Genomic DNA, 16,727 nt, shown 5'->3' on the forward strand with positions numbered 1-16,727 from the left:
TGCAGGGAACTGGACCAGAGTTATTAAAATCAAATCATCCTTGCATTTAGGAAGAGACAAGACTAAGAACCTGCGACATTTGGTGCTCACGTCCTTCACTTTTTTTCTATCCGTGATAACTCATTTCACATTCTTCTTTATAAGTGCTACTCTTTCAAATTTGCAAGTATAAAAAAAAAGATAAAGTTTAGAAACGCAATTTGAAGTAACGGTCATCCAAAAGGGATTAAAGTGTGATTTTTGTTTTATTTTTAAGGGATTGAGGCAACATTTTCTTTAGCTACCATGGAAGTTTTTTCCCATAAAATCTGGCTGAAAAAGAAATCATCCACATATCAACATCAAAAGTACAACTATTACCCTATGATTTTGTACTTATCTCTTTAACTATTCCTACTCTGAACATTTTTGCTTTTGTGAAGAGCAAAATTATGAGCTCTTGGCTATCACTGTCTGGTGCTGTTAGTAAGATTTTATATTTGTTCCGGGCACTCTCTGTAATTTTTACATGTGGCTTGGGGGCGGGGAGAAAGGAGTAGAGCGGATTATAAAACACAAAATAAATTTAAGAATATGTAAGAGGAATAGAGTGGGACAGAAATAGAAACCCACTGGCAGGTCCTGGGTGTGTTTGCTTACAGGATACTCTAATGTAAAATCTGCCGAGGAGCTGCTTTTTGAAGAGAAAGAAAGAAGACTTACGAAACTCACCTCCTAGGACAAATGAAGGCCATGTAGTTGGAGGTAACGATCTACAGACAGTGTCCTGGTACTAAGGGAACGCCTGTCTCCCATCTGAGTTCATGCCCCATGTCTCCATTAACCTGCGATGAATACCTGGGTGCACTCAAGTTCTCTTGAGGAGAGAGGAACACTACAGACCTCTTCCAAGAGGACTCAAAATCTAACAGCACCTGGGTTCCCCAAACACACTTCACACAAATCCATTAGGTGCCGAGAGCCAGCCTGCTTTATAAATGCATTTGGTGTAATATAATGGAATTAACCCAACATTTCTATTTTCATCCTCAAAGTACATTAGGAGAATTATAAATTTCCCAGTTGACAACAGATGAAAATGAACGCTGTCCTTATTTACTTTGGGTGGAAACAAACAGGGCAAAGGAAGGATACTTTTCTTAAAGCTTCATCCAAGGTCAGATTTTGTTTTCTGTAATTTCTGGCTTCCTATCCCAGAGCCTATCTTATTTTCTTTGTCTTTTCCTTTTTTTTTCTTTCTGGATTTCCAATAAAATAACTGAAACTAGAATTATGCTAAAAAAAAAAAAAATCTCAAGGATATTTTTAAGTCCCCAAGGTAAAGAAACTGCCTAAGGAGGTCAAGAGTGTGCAGACCAGATTTTTTACAGCATGTGCTATTTCGCATTTTTAAGAAGGCAATTAGTTATGCTTGTGTATTAGTGGCTGCCCCTTTTTCTCTATAACTCAGGTGATAAAAAGGGCCTTGAAGAGGGCATATTTTAAGTGGGACATTTACTACCCAAAAAAGGAATGCTTCTAATTTAGAGTCACCGGGAAAGCCCTTTCTATAGATGCAGTTAAATTTCACAGCTGCAAAAGCTTGGCCTCGCTGTTTCCAACTCTCACTGCCATTTCTAGCTAAGTCATCGTTAGCTTAAAGATAGAGTTAAATAACCTGATAAAATAACCTGAACACGAGAGTTTTATCTATTTAAAGCAATCCAAGGGAGCACAATATTAATTTGGTGGCCATGGAGTATGTGTAAGATGCAGAGCTGTGCGTGGTGATAACCTTGAAGAATCTACACTTGGAAAAAAAAAAATAAAAGGGAGAAGGACAAATTCACCTGTGTGTTTGGCGTGATGGGACTTTCAAGTTCCTAGTTACTAGTAGGTCATTTTTGTCACAGCAGCATGTACGAAGAACTGTTGACAGTTAGGGATTTTTATTACATGAGTTTGAAGGTTGGATCCATATTTTAGGTTACAGAAAGCCAAGTTGATTTTTGAGATATGTCTTGACTTGCTACCTATGCTTAGCAAAACCACACTAGGAATTTTTTAAGGCAATTTAAAATAAGCACTGTGAAAATCTCTGTACCCCAAGATCCCACCATAAAAATGAAATAAAAATACATGGGGTCCAAAGAAAAGATTCATTCCATGGCCACATATCCTTAAAATCTAAAATGGAATTGGAGGGCTTCTTTCTCAGAGTATAGATTCTCGTTACTTCCTCTTCAAGAGAAGCATATCTAAAAGGTTATTGATTTGGTTCTGAAGGACAGAGCGTTTATTACGGAGGAAGCCATGGCGGAGTACGAGTGTGAGAAATTAATGATGGCTTTGTAAGTGTCCATGCTGTGGTGTGGAACCAGTGGGGCAACTGTCAATCTATATGATAATACATTCCCAAACTTCATAAAACCAGTGAGGTGAAAACGCATTGATTTTGGGGGGAAAGCTAAATAGAATTTATCAAAAGGAAAGGGCAAGAAGTTGACTGAAGTTAACACCTCAGGCTGCAGAGTAGCTCACACCTCACTTTTTATTTGTTTGAGGAGTTTATGATGTGACGTGTACAATTTCTTGTTTTTATTTCTGGCCCCCAAGGAGAACAGAGCATGCATCATATACATCTTTGGAATCGGTGAAATATTGAAAAAATTAAAAAAGAGAAAAGGAAACACATTCTATCTGTACATTTTTAAATAACCATCTATCACCTAAGCTTGAACTCTGGCTTCAGAATCCCCCCTTCATGCTCTGCCAGATTCAGGAACAAAAGAATGGCTTCCTGGTTCTAAGTACATTATCTAAGTTCTTTATGCAATTCTGATTGTATTAGAACTAGCATTACAGGGAAAAATCGCCACACTGTATCTAAGGGTTTATTTCCTATCAGTACACAGGGATTTATACAGAGTGCCGCAAGGTGAAAACTGTTTGAATATGTTTCAAATGATACTGGAAAAAAGCAACTACTGTTGGTTTACATCTTTACCTGTAAAATCCCCTCAACCCTAACAGTTGTAGGTAAATTCAAGGCAAGCCTTTTTGCTCCCTTTTCTTCTCTGGAAACCTCCCCTTATTCATTGAGTTTTTAAGACGTATACAGCTTAAAAAAGAAAGGGTGTGAATTCTAGGAATATGTATAAGTAATTCTTTATAGATGGTGCCCATGAGACCAGCGAGAATTCCAACCATGGAACATTTGCTAAAACACCTTGTTTAAGATACGCCGTAAGTTCTTGGATTACAAATGATTTTATTTATTAGGCAATCAAAGTGCCTGCATTTAAATAGTACCTGACACACACTGAAGTGGAAAAAGTACATCAGTAAATGGATTCAATGTATGCCTTTATGAAAACTTCTGAAAGTAATTTCCCAACAAATAAGCACCTTTAGAGTGCTGAATGTACCAAGTGTCAGAATTCTGTTAAAATTCAAAAGGAGTCAAGTGCAGATTTTTCCTTGAGAGGACACCTTGATTAGCTACCTGAACTGAGACATAAGGAAGATGCATCCCCTTGTCCTCACTGTAGAATAAATTATTTCCAATTAAACATAAATTTAAATGCAACACAGTGACATCTTTTAGAATATACGCGACTTAGCCAGGAAATGATGTGTTTTCAACACGGTTTGGAGAATAAACGATATTTAGCTATGCTTTTGTATTTACAACAAGCTGCCTGCCTGCCTGCCAATTTCTTTCTTTTATTTTTTAAAGGCAAGAAAATACTTAGAGCTGCTCTAGTAGAGGTTTATACTATTTATGGAAACCTGCTTAACTGATCTATTTGTAAACATTCTAACGGTAATTCTTTTAGCAAACACACAATATATTCATAACAAACCACATAGCATCTGATGTTTTCTCAATAAATCCACCATACCTAATGCAATTTATCTTTTAAAAAATGTTTTGGACTCAACACGGTTCTGAGTTGCTAAGAAAGCCACAAATAAGCACCTTCTCTCTTTAATGACTTGCTTAGGCTTCCCTATATTTACTGCTTAATGATCGGAAGCATTCAATTTTCAAAATTTCATTAAAACACATCCACAAAGCTGATGGATAAAGCAACAGTGATTTGTGACAGAAGGTGTGGGAAGCCGTGAACCTACATAGGTACCAAGGAGAAAAATAAACATAGACGAGAATACTTTTTTGAAGACAAGTCTCTTCCTATTTGTCATTATTAAACTCCAGAGCATCTGTTCCAAGTTTGATCTCCAATACGGATATGAGGCATTGCCGCCTGGAAATGAAAGTCTAAGATAAGGTAGGATTCTTAAGAGTTCTTCATGAAAAAAAATAACCCAGGTTGCCATTTACTGGGAAGAGGAAATCAATACAAAGACCTAGAAACTTGTGGAGAGAGGACATTTTCTAGGTATAGGTCATAGTTTATCAAGTTGCTTCTTTTGCAATGCAATTTACTTGCTAATAAGACCAACTGACGATGCCTGAAGAGTGTGCTATCATCAAAATGTGATTTTAAAATTCTCTCCTCATTTTTTGTGTGTTTGAGGTTTGCTGGTTTATTTTCCCCCAGCTCAGCGTGGGTAGACAAGGTCGATTTAAAAGAAAATGAATGGTTTTTATATGCCTCTTTATTAAAACAAAAAAACATCCCAAGCCCCACATTGTGCAGTACCCAGAACATTAAAAAATATTTAAGAAGCAGGCCTACCGTTCTCATCATCTGACTTATTTTCGTTGTCAGAATCAGTCAAGGTAAGGGCCGAGTTTTCACGACTGGACAGGCCGGAACTGCGCCTGGATTTTATCCCTCTCCCCCACAATCGGATGGCATGTTCTGGAGACATCCCTCCCTCTGTATCGGAGTCCGCGTCAGACCCTGTGCTCAGAGAGTAGCCCTGGTGAAGGATCCCCATGTCGGAACAGTAGCCGCTTCGGTGCGGGGAGGGCTCACAGATCCCCAGCTCTGCAAGGGTGAAGTTAGTTCCTAGGGTGACAGCAACAAAGAGACCGATTAAAATTTGTGAAAAGCTTTCAAACTTCAAATTTATTCTTACAAAAAGCAGACAGACATTTTCCTGTTCAAAAAATATACCTGATTTGCTGTAGTATACAGCTAAGCAAGAGTATTTAGGATACTGGGGTATATCTGAGAACAAGAGCAACAAAAAAGTAAACGTCTAAGATTAATTTTAATCCTAGAACAGAATGCTCAGATTTTATTTGAAAAATTTTTAAGTATTTACTGTTGTCTAGGTAGCACCATGTAGCTGATAAAAACACTGGATTTATAAGAGGAGCTAATATATACCAAGCACGTGCTTTGCTCCAGGCATCTTTTATTCTGCAACTTTTAATTTACATTTAAAATTTTCACAACGACTTTATGATGATGATAACATTACTGGAATCATTCTGTCAATAAGGAAACTGAGGAACAGAGAATTTAAGTGACTTACCCAAGGTCACACATCTAGACTGTAGTAAAACCTGGATCTGATCCTTGAGCAGTCTGTCTTCATGTCAAAGAAGCTTAATCCTCCAATAAATGGGAGTGGTGGCCAGGAGACCTGGGGACCAGTCCTAGCTTTCCACTGGTAAGCCTCATTGTGGCAAGTCTCTCTTAACAACTTGAGCCCCAGTTTTCTCTTCTGTAAAATCTGGGTATTAATCTCTTAAATTCCTCTCAGAATCACTGTGTGTTTTATATGTGATAATACATACACCCAAGTTTGTTCTTTTTTTTTTTAAGTGAGTATAGGTAAGGTGTTAATTAAATGAGCATCCTAGAGATGGAGTTAGTCCACTTTTATTTTGTTTTTTAATTAATTGTTATTGGAGTATAGTTGACTTACAATGTTGTATTAGTTTTAGGTGTACAGCCAAGTGAATATGTTTTATATATATATACACATATATATATATCTCCATTCTTTTTCAGATTCTTTTCCCATATAGGTCATTACAGAGTATTGAGTAGAGTTCCCTGTGCTATACAATAGGTCCTTATTAGTTATCCATTTTATATATAGTAGTGTGTATATATTAATCCCAATCTCCTAATTTATAACTTCCCCCCACGTTTCCCCCTTGGTAACCATAAGTTTGATTTCGAGATATGTGAGTCTGTTTCTGTTTTGTAAATAAGTTCATTTATATCATTTTAAATTAGATTCCACATATAAGTGATATCATATGATACTGTTTTTAAATGGTATCAATTTCTTTTTGCTAATATCATTTAAAACCACAAGTGGGTTTTATCAAGGACAGTGACTGTGTGCACATGTGGGGAGTGCAGGGGTGGGCCTGTGGTTTGAAGGGAAGCAGAAGAGAATAGGCATTTATTGAACACGTCTACGTCACCATGTGTTGGGCATGGGGCCAGGTACTCTAATAGGTTTTATCTCATTTCAATCTCATAAAAGCACAGCAGTTTAGGTGTTAACCACTTTACAGGGAAGCTAAATACTGTCTCCAAGGTCACACCTGGGCAAGTGGCAGATCCACGAATCACCTCTACATCTGCAGACCCCAAGCCTACGCTCTCTCTGCAATGTCAAATGGTCTCAATCAAAAACCAATTGGGCAACATTTTTGCACAGTGAATGCTTTATCTATCTGTGTGCTTTAACATTCAGCTTCTTAAAAAGACATTTTATGGTCTCAATGCATATTAGATGGACTCATGTGGTCCACTGTATTTACTGACATGTAAATCTGATTTTTTAATTCTTACCCAATTTATGGGCAATGAAATAAATGTAATGAAGAAATGCACTTTTATGCTATAAGTGAAGTAAGTCTTCTAAATAACACCAAAGCCATGGGCTTACTCACTCTCTCTCTATTGATTACATTAGAGCCACTCATGTCTCCAAACTCATGATATAATTAACACTATGATCATCTACATTCATGATATCATTTCTCAGATTTTATTTTTAAAAAGCCCCAAATAACTGTTTATATTATCCTAGTATAATATTAATTTGTGATAGGCACAAGTGTTTTTATTCTGAGGCTTTCCTTTCCCTTCTCTACTGCACACTGAACTTCCACAGCTTATTTCACTGTGTAAATGGGATCAAATCCAATACTTGACACAATTGTTTCTGGAGAGTGAAACCTGTTCATTGGAGAGCCAACCCAAGCAAATATTTCTGTGGGGGGTGGGGTCATTTCCTACTACCTGTCCAGGGAAGAGGGGTGTTTCCACCACCACTCAGTGCAGTTCTAAATGTTTATTCCCTGGGCACAATTTCATGATGCTGTCTGAAATTCTCTACCCAATGTATTCTGTTCCAGTTTGCGTCCTTGGCAATTAGGTATTGTCTTCTAATTGTACACTAAAATGTATATTTCAGTTTCAGTAGTCTATAAAACTAAAGTTATTGAGTTCATATATATATGATTTTATAATACTTTTCTCTCCATTGTTGCTTTTCTCATTCTTCAGTCATTGGAAAAAGTCATTTCATATGAGCATTCTCCCACCTTGTCTTCAGAGCTCACATTCATTCTGGAGGGTCATGAGGGATATTGCTTCCTTTTCCTCCAATAAAAGAAAACAACTCAAACTAAAACATACATGTTTTTATTCCACATGTGGGAATGTTGAGCTCTATGATTCCATTTGAAATGGAGTGTGTATGTATTAAGGCAACTTTCCTGATGGTTTTCTCACATCTCATTATCCGGGACTAGCTTCAAAGACCTCCTCAGGAAAAGAGAAATGGCCCTGTGAGCAAAGGAAGCCTCAGCTTCCTGAGGAGCCCACGTGCTCTTCAATCTGGGTATTAGAAGTCATAGACAGGGAGCCTAGGGCATGGGGAACTGTGGAATAAATGCGGTGCCCCTTCTTTGGTTACGACATTTACTTGATGATAAGAAATAAAAATACTTTTCTGTTAAGACAAACTTGAGATCTTCATAAATCAGTGAAAATTTGCATGCATTTTTCAAGTAATCACAATGTTAGAAAAGAAAAAAGTGTACTTCAAGAGCTTCAACTTCAAGTTTACATACCTGAAGCTGTCAACAAGAAACATTGTAAACTGAAGGTATTATACCAAATCACCAGAAAAAGTTAAATAAGTTCACACTTGTAGAAAGGCAGGCTTTCCCCTAAAAACAGAATTGTTTCTTCAAAAATATTCCCTTCTAAACTCCTCAGCTTCATCTTCCACTAGGACCACACTTTCCCAATGTTACCCGCTCCCCACAATTCCTAGTTTGGTACCTTATTGTCCTCAACAAACTCACAGAAGAGAAACCTCACTCTAAGTACCTGGGGCAGATTTTGGACCAAGTCTTTCCCAAATTTGCTGGTTTAATATATGAAGCTGGAGAGCCATAGACATAGTAGAAAGGAAAGACTGGTCTAACATTTATTAAATCACTCAACAAATATTTATTGTTCCTAGTGCTGTGCTAGGCCTTGGAGATATAACAGTGAGAAGTATAAAAATACAGTCTGTGACATTTACAGTCTAATCGGGAAAGGGGCATTAATCAAAGAATCACATAAAAAAGTACAATCTATACAGTGATAAATACTATAGAGAAAAGGGCCAGGGAGCCATGAAAGGTCATCCGGTGCTCCAACCCTTCATTCTGTCGCAGCTTGCCCACCAGATGTTCACCTAGTGGTAGACACGAGGGACTGGGAGTTTACTCCACAGAGAAGTTATCACATCCCCTTCCATTTGCTCTTACCATACCCAGTTTCCCAAGCACTCTTCTATGTGAATTTATTTCAGACAAACATTTTTCATGTATTTTGGCTGAGACGAAGTCCTCATGTTATACCACTTTGCTTAGCATGTAAATAGTACAGGGGAATGTTAATATTATGTCAACTTATTGTTTTACACTTACTTTGCTCATTGATGGAAGACTGATTTGGCTCTAATTCATCTTGTATAATTATGTCTTTATTAAGCTCCATGGCAGCTTTGAATAGAAGAGAGAAACTAGTCACTGTGTGATTCTCCAAGCTAAGGTTTCTAGTGGAAAGCAGTCAACATTTCACTCCTTCTTTACTATCTTGCAGAGGATAAAAAGAGGCACAATACTGCAGCATTCATGGAACACATATTCACCCTCTATCTGCCTCCAACCTCGCTAGATCACTAATTAAAGCGGGTGTGGACGATGTCTCCAACTCCTTCCATCTCCGGTGAGTGTTTTATGGCTGTTGCCAATACACTGCTTAATGTGGCCCCATATTACATTGTCAAGGCCAGAGTCAATATTTTGATAGATGAATGATTACACAAAAGCAATTACATTTATATCATGGAATTTTATTATAATTTAAGGTGTTATCAATGTCTAAATATTGACACTGAGAGAACAGCAATGTCTAAAAACTGTTAGGTGATCAGGATAGCAGAACGCAAGTCTTTAAAAATAACTCCATGGATAAGTCTCTTTTGCTTTAAGTTGTCTTTTTTTTTTTTTTAAATCGTAATCTCAGTGTATGACCCGGATCCTTTCCAAAACTTTTTTAGAGAAAAATTTTGCAACAGGTATCAGGAGTCATCCTTTGACCAGCTAATTTTATTTGGGGAAAAAAATCCTAAGGAAGGATGTGTCAGTGCACTGTGATCTTGGCTTTATTTTCTAAGTTTTTCCCAACTTCTCGCATTTTGAAATAACCTTTAAGTAGGAAAAGCACATATGTCGCTAAGTCAGAATTATCATGTCATGGTAATACCAGCGAATACAAATAGCACTGAAAATGTCAGCATTTGAACAGATTTTTACTATGAGGGCAGGAAGATAAAAGTTAACCGTAGTAATGGGGGTGGGTACAATACAGAAAACTTTTATTATCTAAATGTTTAATATGTGAGTCCCCTGAGTTTAAGAGAAGAAATTTCACACGGGAGAGCAGAAGTTGCTATAACATGAAACTAGTCAATAGTGATCACTTACAAAATTAATCCCCACCTATCGTCACCCACTTACTACTCGTATCTCTTCTCATATCAACCACCGTATTAATGTCTATATCATCAATTAGTTGCTGATAACAGGAAGTAATATGGTGCCAATCTGAGATTAAATTATAAAACTTGTGAAGATGCAGATATCCATGAAGTCAATAAAAGTGATGCTAAAAAACACTAGGATTGTAATCAAGGACATAAGATAACAAAGATTTAACAGAATTAAGCTGTTAACAACAGAAAACAGAAATTAATGTCGGCATGATCAAAAGATGATGGACTTCTGGTTCTAGATTAAGATAAAATTTCCCACGTCTCTCTACACTTCCCAGTAAAGACCGCTAAAATCCCTGGACAGTACAAGCAAAAACTACATAAAATGAATCTAAAAGAGGATGAGAAGAAGACAGATCTATTAGGGTCCTGGGACCTGAGGAAAAACGTAGCTGAGTTCTCTGGGTTTTCTTTTTGCCTCATATATCCCAGACGTGGTGCTGGAGAAATCTGCAAATTGGAAATACCAATGGAAGCAGATAAAATAAACCCAAAGTAAAGCCTACTTCTATGAGGGGTCCTTCCCCACCTCCACAAACACACCAGGGTGGAATCAAAGAAGACTGAGTGGTGAGGTGGAACTTTCACTGTCACCCAGTGGCAAAGAGCTTTCCCTGATTCCCTGCAAAGGTGTCACTGGAGTCCATGAGGGGATTCTAGACTTCCATCTACACACAGTGGTACTGAAGTACCCCTCCCTCTCCCTGCTGAAGTCAGAGGAGGATAAATGTTAAATCTAGTTTCACCACCACTGGAGGACTCATGAGGAACTCTAAGGAGGTGCCCCTCTCCCTCTCAACCAGGTTGGTATCTGCAGGGTCCCAGTGGCGAGGCTGAAAACCCAACTCTGCCCAGTAACAAGGAGGCATCCCTCCCCACTTCACCCCAATTCCCGCCCTTGTCAAAGTGGGTCACGTGAGGAGCCTGGACTTTCACCTCCACCTGGCAGTCAAGCCTCAGGGTCCCACTGTCCCCACTGGCTTGGTGTCAGAGGAAGCCTGCTGAATCAGAAGATTTAAGTAAGATCCAGATTTTCAAAACATAATACTTCAAATAGCCAGTATACAATACAAAAATCATTCATCATACCAAGAACCAGGAAAATCTCAACTTGAATGAGGAAAGATAATTATTTAAATAAAAGGTTAATGAGAGGCCCTTTGGAAAATTAATGAATCCATCAAATATTTTTTTTGCAAAATATGACCCCCTGTGATCATGCTGCAAAACGCCACTAGGAATGAAAGATGTAATGTTGTACAGTCATACAATTGTGCCATAAAATGCATATCATGCCCCACACAAATTGTTATTCTTTATCCTTTTGAATAATTATAGCACATTTGGAATAATAAATTGTATTAAACATAAAATAAAATATACTCTTGATAATCAATCTTATTTTCTCAAGATAAAGTCACAATAAATTATTCTTACTATTTAATATGAAATATTGCTTCTTTCTAAACACTGATTCCTTTTGGAAGTGGCCTTTTTTCTAGGATCATTTATCCTAAGACAAAGAGAATCTCTTGTAAATAAACACGGGTCACTTTTCTCAAGCAAATGTTAGACTCTACACGTTAAAGTCAGGAATGAATACTCACTCCAAACTTTTTAGCAGATATTTAAGAAAAAAACACAAATTATAATGTTATAATTCTCTTTATCAAAGAAAGTGAATTTAATCAGATGCTATAAGCTTTTGCAAAATAGAAACCCATCAAGAAAAATATCGAAATTATAAGAGATAAAACATAACTTTCATTTCAGTTTGATTCATCAAAATGTATCACCAAATTATTATCTTACATTGAATGTCAATACTTTAAATTTTGAGCAATTAAAGATATGTGTAAGCTACACCAAAAAATCAGTCGAAATCAGTTACCAACATTATCTAAAATATTATTTTCATAAAATTTTAAAATCTACATATTTGTACATGCAATGGTAACAATTTTGAAAGCCAATGAAGGAACTACTTATGAATTCTAAATTTTATGCTTGTGTATTCTAAAATTCTTCACATCAACTCTCTCTTAATGCCCTTCTAAAGTTCATCTGATTTTACACATTCAGATAATTTCCCAAATGTTGACAAAACTGTTCACAAAAAATCCTGTGGCTTAAAACTACAGAGTAGATGTACATGCATTATTATTCATAAAATTTAGGTCCAATATTTATATTTCAAAAATACACCTTAAGAATCGAAATTTTCTGTTGTGTAGAGCACACAACACAATATTTTGGTATTTCTAAACTTGTATAATAATTATTTTGGTCTCTATCTGAATCTCTGTCTGACATGTCACAACTTATCCAATTCGTAACTAGAATCACTCCAATGTTAATAAACACATTCCAAATCAAAGAAACACCAAAGGCTAGTGAAGAGAGGAGAGTTTCCAATATTTGAGGTTTTTCCTGTAAGCTTTACCCCCTCAAAGCCAAAGGTGAATGTGGCATTCTCCTCTGATATGGCATTTTCACACATTCCAACCTGAACAAAGCCCAACTTGGAAAACCCAAAAGCGACTACAACAAAGCATCCTGCTGAACAACTGCCAGTTCAGAAATGGAAAGGAAATGCTCCAGCTAGCTGGAGACTCTCTTCTGCTGATGAAAATTCCAACAAGATTAAAAATCATTCCAGTATTAAAAACTATACCAATCAGTTATCCTATGTAAGAGAATTACAAAGGCATACAGTCATCTGACCCTGTGAGACTCCGCTTCTCCAGTTTTTTTATTAATTAGAAAAAATAAAGAAATCAAAGGACAATAGTGGGTTAGCTCCAATGGTCTAGCTCTTCTAAGTTTGAGAACGTAAGTAGCCTACTTTTACCGAGGACTTCAGAATGTGGCAGGCGCTGTCCGAAATGCTTTTATATACAGTTTTCCAATTAATTAGGACCGCAACCCTGTAAAATAGTCACTATGTATACGGCCTAGGGTTAAAGTGCGAGTTCCAGTGTCTGTTTTAAAAATACTCGTTGACCATATATTCTCAGAATTAATTACTTCTGATGAGTCTCCACTTACTCATTTGTAAAATAGACGTAAAAATAGCACCTGCCTTCATAAGATTCTTGTGAGCATTGAATTAGATAAGGCAGGTAAAAGTGCTTAGAACACTACCTGCCATATAGTAATCACACAACAAATGTACATAATATAATGATCATCATCAGCTTACAAATGAAGAAACTTTGCTTTTTTAAAAAAAAAATTACAGAATTATTAGCTCTTTTCTTTTTCTTGAGTTGATTTTGAAAATTTTGGAACAATACGTTTTTCTAGGAAAATGCCCATTTCATCTATGTCTTCAAATGGATTGGCACCAAGTTATCCAAATATTTTTAAGTCCCTTCAAATTTCTGCTAGGTTTGTATCAATAGGATGCTGTCTTTTTTTTTTTTCCATTCCTGACATCATTTCTTTGTGCTTTATTTTAACTGGATTGGTTTTAGCAGTGATTGAATAATGGTTTTTGTCTTTCAAAAAAACAAATTTTTGCTTTTCTGATTCTATCTACTATCTCTACATATTTTCTAGTTTATTTATACTTACGTATACAAATTATCCCTTTTCTCTTTCCTTCTTTGAGTATACTCTATTGATCTTTTCCATATCTTTAAAATTTGATTTCTTACGTCATAGTATTCGGCCGTTTTTCCTTTTTATTGTATGCATTTTAGGCTATATATTTCTCTCTACAGACCACTTTCACAGCATCTCAGAGGTTTTGATTCACAACATTCTCACTGTTGTTTAGATCTAAATATTTTCATGTTCCTGATTAACCTATTTATTAAATTTCCAAATGTATTGGGATATTTTGTATACATTTCTGGTTTTGATCTCTAATTTAATTGTATTTGGCTAGAGAGCATCATGTTTATGTTACTAAACTTTTGAACAATTTTTACATTTGCTTCATAGCCTGCTAAATTTTTATAAGTATTTCATGTGTATTTGAGAAGAAAACATGTTCTCTAATTACTGAAATCAAGATTTTATATATGTCAATTAAACAAAATTATTAACCATGCGTTCAATTTTTCTACATGGTACTAATTTGCCATTTGATTGTCTTACCAAGAATTGACAGTTATATGATGAAATTTCCTACTATGATGGGTGTTTTCCCCCATAGCTTTATCCATATTTGCTTTATCTCTATTTAAGGCTATATTATAGGTACATATATGTTTAGAACAATTATAGTTTTATCATCAATATGTAGTGATTATTTCTAATAAATTTTTGAGATAATATTATTTTGAGATAATATCTAATAAATTTTTGAGATAATATATGTTTTTTAATATTAATTATATTTTACAAGGAATTTGTCCATTTCATCTAAATTGTCACAGTTTATGACAATGTCCTTGATTTGGGATATTTGTGTATTCCCTCTTTTTTTCCTTGATTATTCTAACTATGGCTTTATCAATTTTATCAGTTTTTCAGAGGACAGGCTTTTGGCTTTAATATTTTCATTTCTTTTCTATTTCTTTAATTTTTGCTCTTATCTTGATTATTTATCTCTATTTATTTTGGGTTTCATTTCCTCCTCCTTTTCTAGGTTCTTGAGGTAGAAATGTAGATCACTGATTGGAAAACAATTTTTATTTCTTAAATAAAAATACAAACTTATCATCTTCCCCTCTTTAGCTGCATCTCACAAATTTGGATACATTGTACATTCATTATCATTCAATTCCAGATATTTTCTAATTTCTCTTGTACTTCTTCGATACAAGTGTGTAGTTTTATTTCCACATATTTCGGACTTGTCTAGATTTCTTTACTATTAATGATTTCTCACTTAAGTACTTGGTGGACAGAGAACAAATTCTCTAGGATTCCCTCTTGAAATTAACTGAGACTCACTTTGTAGGCCAGAATACAGTATACGTTGCTGAATGTACCACTGAAAACTACAGTGTATTCTAAAGTTGTATGTAGTGGTCTATAAATGTCTATAAGGTCAAGATGATTAAAAATGGTGTTCTCTACATCCTTACTGATATTTTTAGTCTAGATGTCCTATCGGTTACTGAGGAAAGGGTTAAATCTGTAACTAATTATGTATTTTTTCTTTCTCCATTTACTTTTGTCAATTCCGCTCCCCCGCTCCCCTGCCACCTTTCTTCTTCATGGGCTTCTTTTTGAAACTGTATTATTAGACACATACAATTTTTTATCACCAGAGCAAATTGACCCTTTTATCAATTTCAAATATCTATCTTTTTCTCTGGTAATACTCGTGGTCTTAAAGTGTATTTTGCCTGATGCGAAACTGTTCAGCTTTCTTAAGCTTACTGTTAACAGTGAACATATTATATGTCTAATTTCCTTCCTTTGCTTTCAACTGTTCTGTGTCTTTGTATTTAACATGTGTCTCTTGTAGACAGCATATATTTGGAACTTGCTACTTAACTACTCAGACAATCTTTTCCTTTTAATTGGTCCGATGGTTCATTTATATTAATGTAATTTTTGATACGGCTGGATTCAGGTTCACCATTTTGCTGTTTTTCCTGTTTGTCCCTTTTCTGTTGTTCCTTTCTGTATTTCCTTCTCTACCTTCACTTGGGTTAATAATTGTTTTTTAAATTCCACTTTAATTTTTCTATTGGCTTTTAAGCTATCACGTAACATAATTTTTTTAGTGGCTGCTTTAGGGATTACAATATGTATGTTACATTAGTCTATTTATAGTTCTAATCTTACTTGATATACGCTGTTCCTCCAATTTCTGTGAATTTATGATTTATTCTAAAAAAATTCTCAGCCATTGTCTTTAAATGTTAACTCACTCCCATGATCTTTACTGTCATCACTAATTTAAACTAAGACCATCCTTCTCTTCTAGTGTCTCTATTATATTTTTAACATTTTTTCTTTCTGTGCCATCTCTTGACAATTTCCTCTGGTTTTCTTTTCATTTGGCCAATTCTCTTTGTAATTGTGCCTGATCTCATATTTACTGCATGTACTAAACCTTTTATTTCAACAATTATGTGTTTCATTTATAAAATTTATATAGCTTTCTAAGTGTTTCTGTTCCATTTTTCTTGCTAATTTGCATATTATACACAGTTGAAAGTATGTATCTGACAAATTCTAACACTTTAGGACTTTAAAGATCAAAACTGGTTGTTCGTTGATTTGCTCACTCCTAATTATAAAGGTCTGTTTTCTTACATACTTAATTAGATTTAATTTTAGCTGACATGGGTTTATTTTTATTTTTAAAAATCACAAGGGCCTAAATTGAGGATTCTTGCCTCCTGAAAAATGTGTATTTGCTTCCTTTCAGGCCAAGTGATACCATTCACCACATGTCTCTTGTCAATTTCCAGCTGAATGCAGGAATCTCAGTTTCATGCCCTCCCTCTTGCTCTGAGTTCAGGTCCAATCTTCCAAATACTCTGAGAGCAACGCTTGCCCTCATTAAAGGCCTACTCTTAGCCTGCAATTCAATCTTCAGACTTCTGACTTCAGCTCCTTTTTAGTCCTTATTTTGTTTTGTTTTAGCTGCTTAGAGATTTCTTTTACTTACTTTCAGGACTATATTGTTGTTGCTTTGATCATGCTAGTTAATATTTCTATGTTTCAATTTTCTCACCTGTAAAATGGAGGAAATTACAGCAGTACTTGCCTCAAAAGGTCACTGTGTCGATGAACAAATATTTATAAATGTAGAACATTGTAGAACAGAGTAA

At 35.6% G+C, this 16,727-nt stretch overlaps 1 protein-coding gene across 3 annotated transcripts in view; it reads right to left on the reverse strand.

Moving 5' to 3' along the window:
- Positions 1 to 230: 230 nt before the first annotated feature.
- LOC132423080 (teneurin-2-like) overlaps positions 231 to 16,727 on the reverse strand; it is a 389,106-nt gene continuing 372,609 nt past the window's right edge. For 2 of the 3 annotated variants that reach the window (XM_060008416.1, XM_069540573.1), the window contains exons 4-5: positions 8,855 to 8,929; positions 231 to 4,961 (exon numbers count right to left, since the gene is read on the reverse strand). In XM_060008416.1, the coding sequence (XP_059864399.1) occupies positions 4,669 to 4,961; positions 8,855 to 8,929 (368 nt within the window). In that variant the 3' untranslated portion in view covers positions 231 to 4,668. The remainder of the gene's footprint in view (positions 4,962 to 8,854; positions 8,930 to 16,727) is intronic. The other variant, XM_069540574.1, reaches the window with a different exon arrangement.

Source organism: Delphinus delphis, chromosome 3 (assembly GCF_949987515.2).
Source record: "Delphinus delphis chromosome 3, mDelDel1.2, whole genome shotgun sequence".
NCBI classification, from domain to species: Eukaryota; Metazoa; Chordata; class Mammalia; order Artiodactyla; family Delphinidae; genus Delphinus; species Delphinus delphis.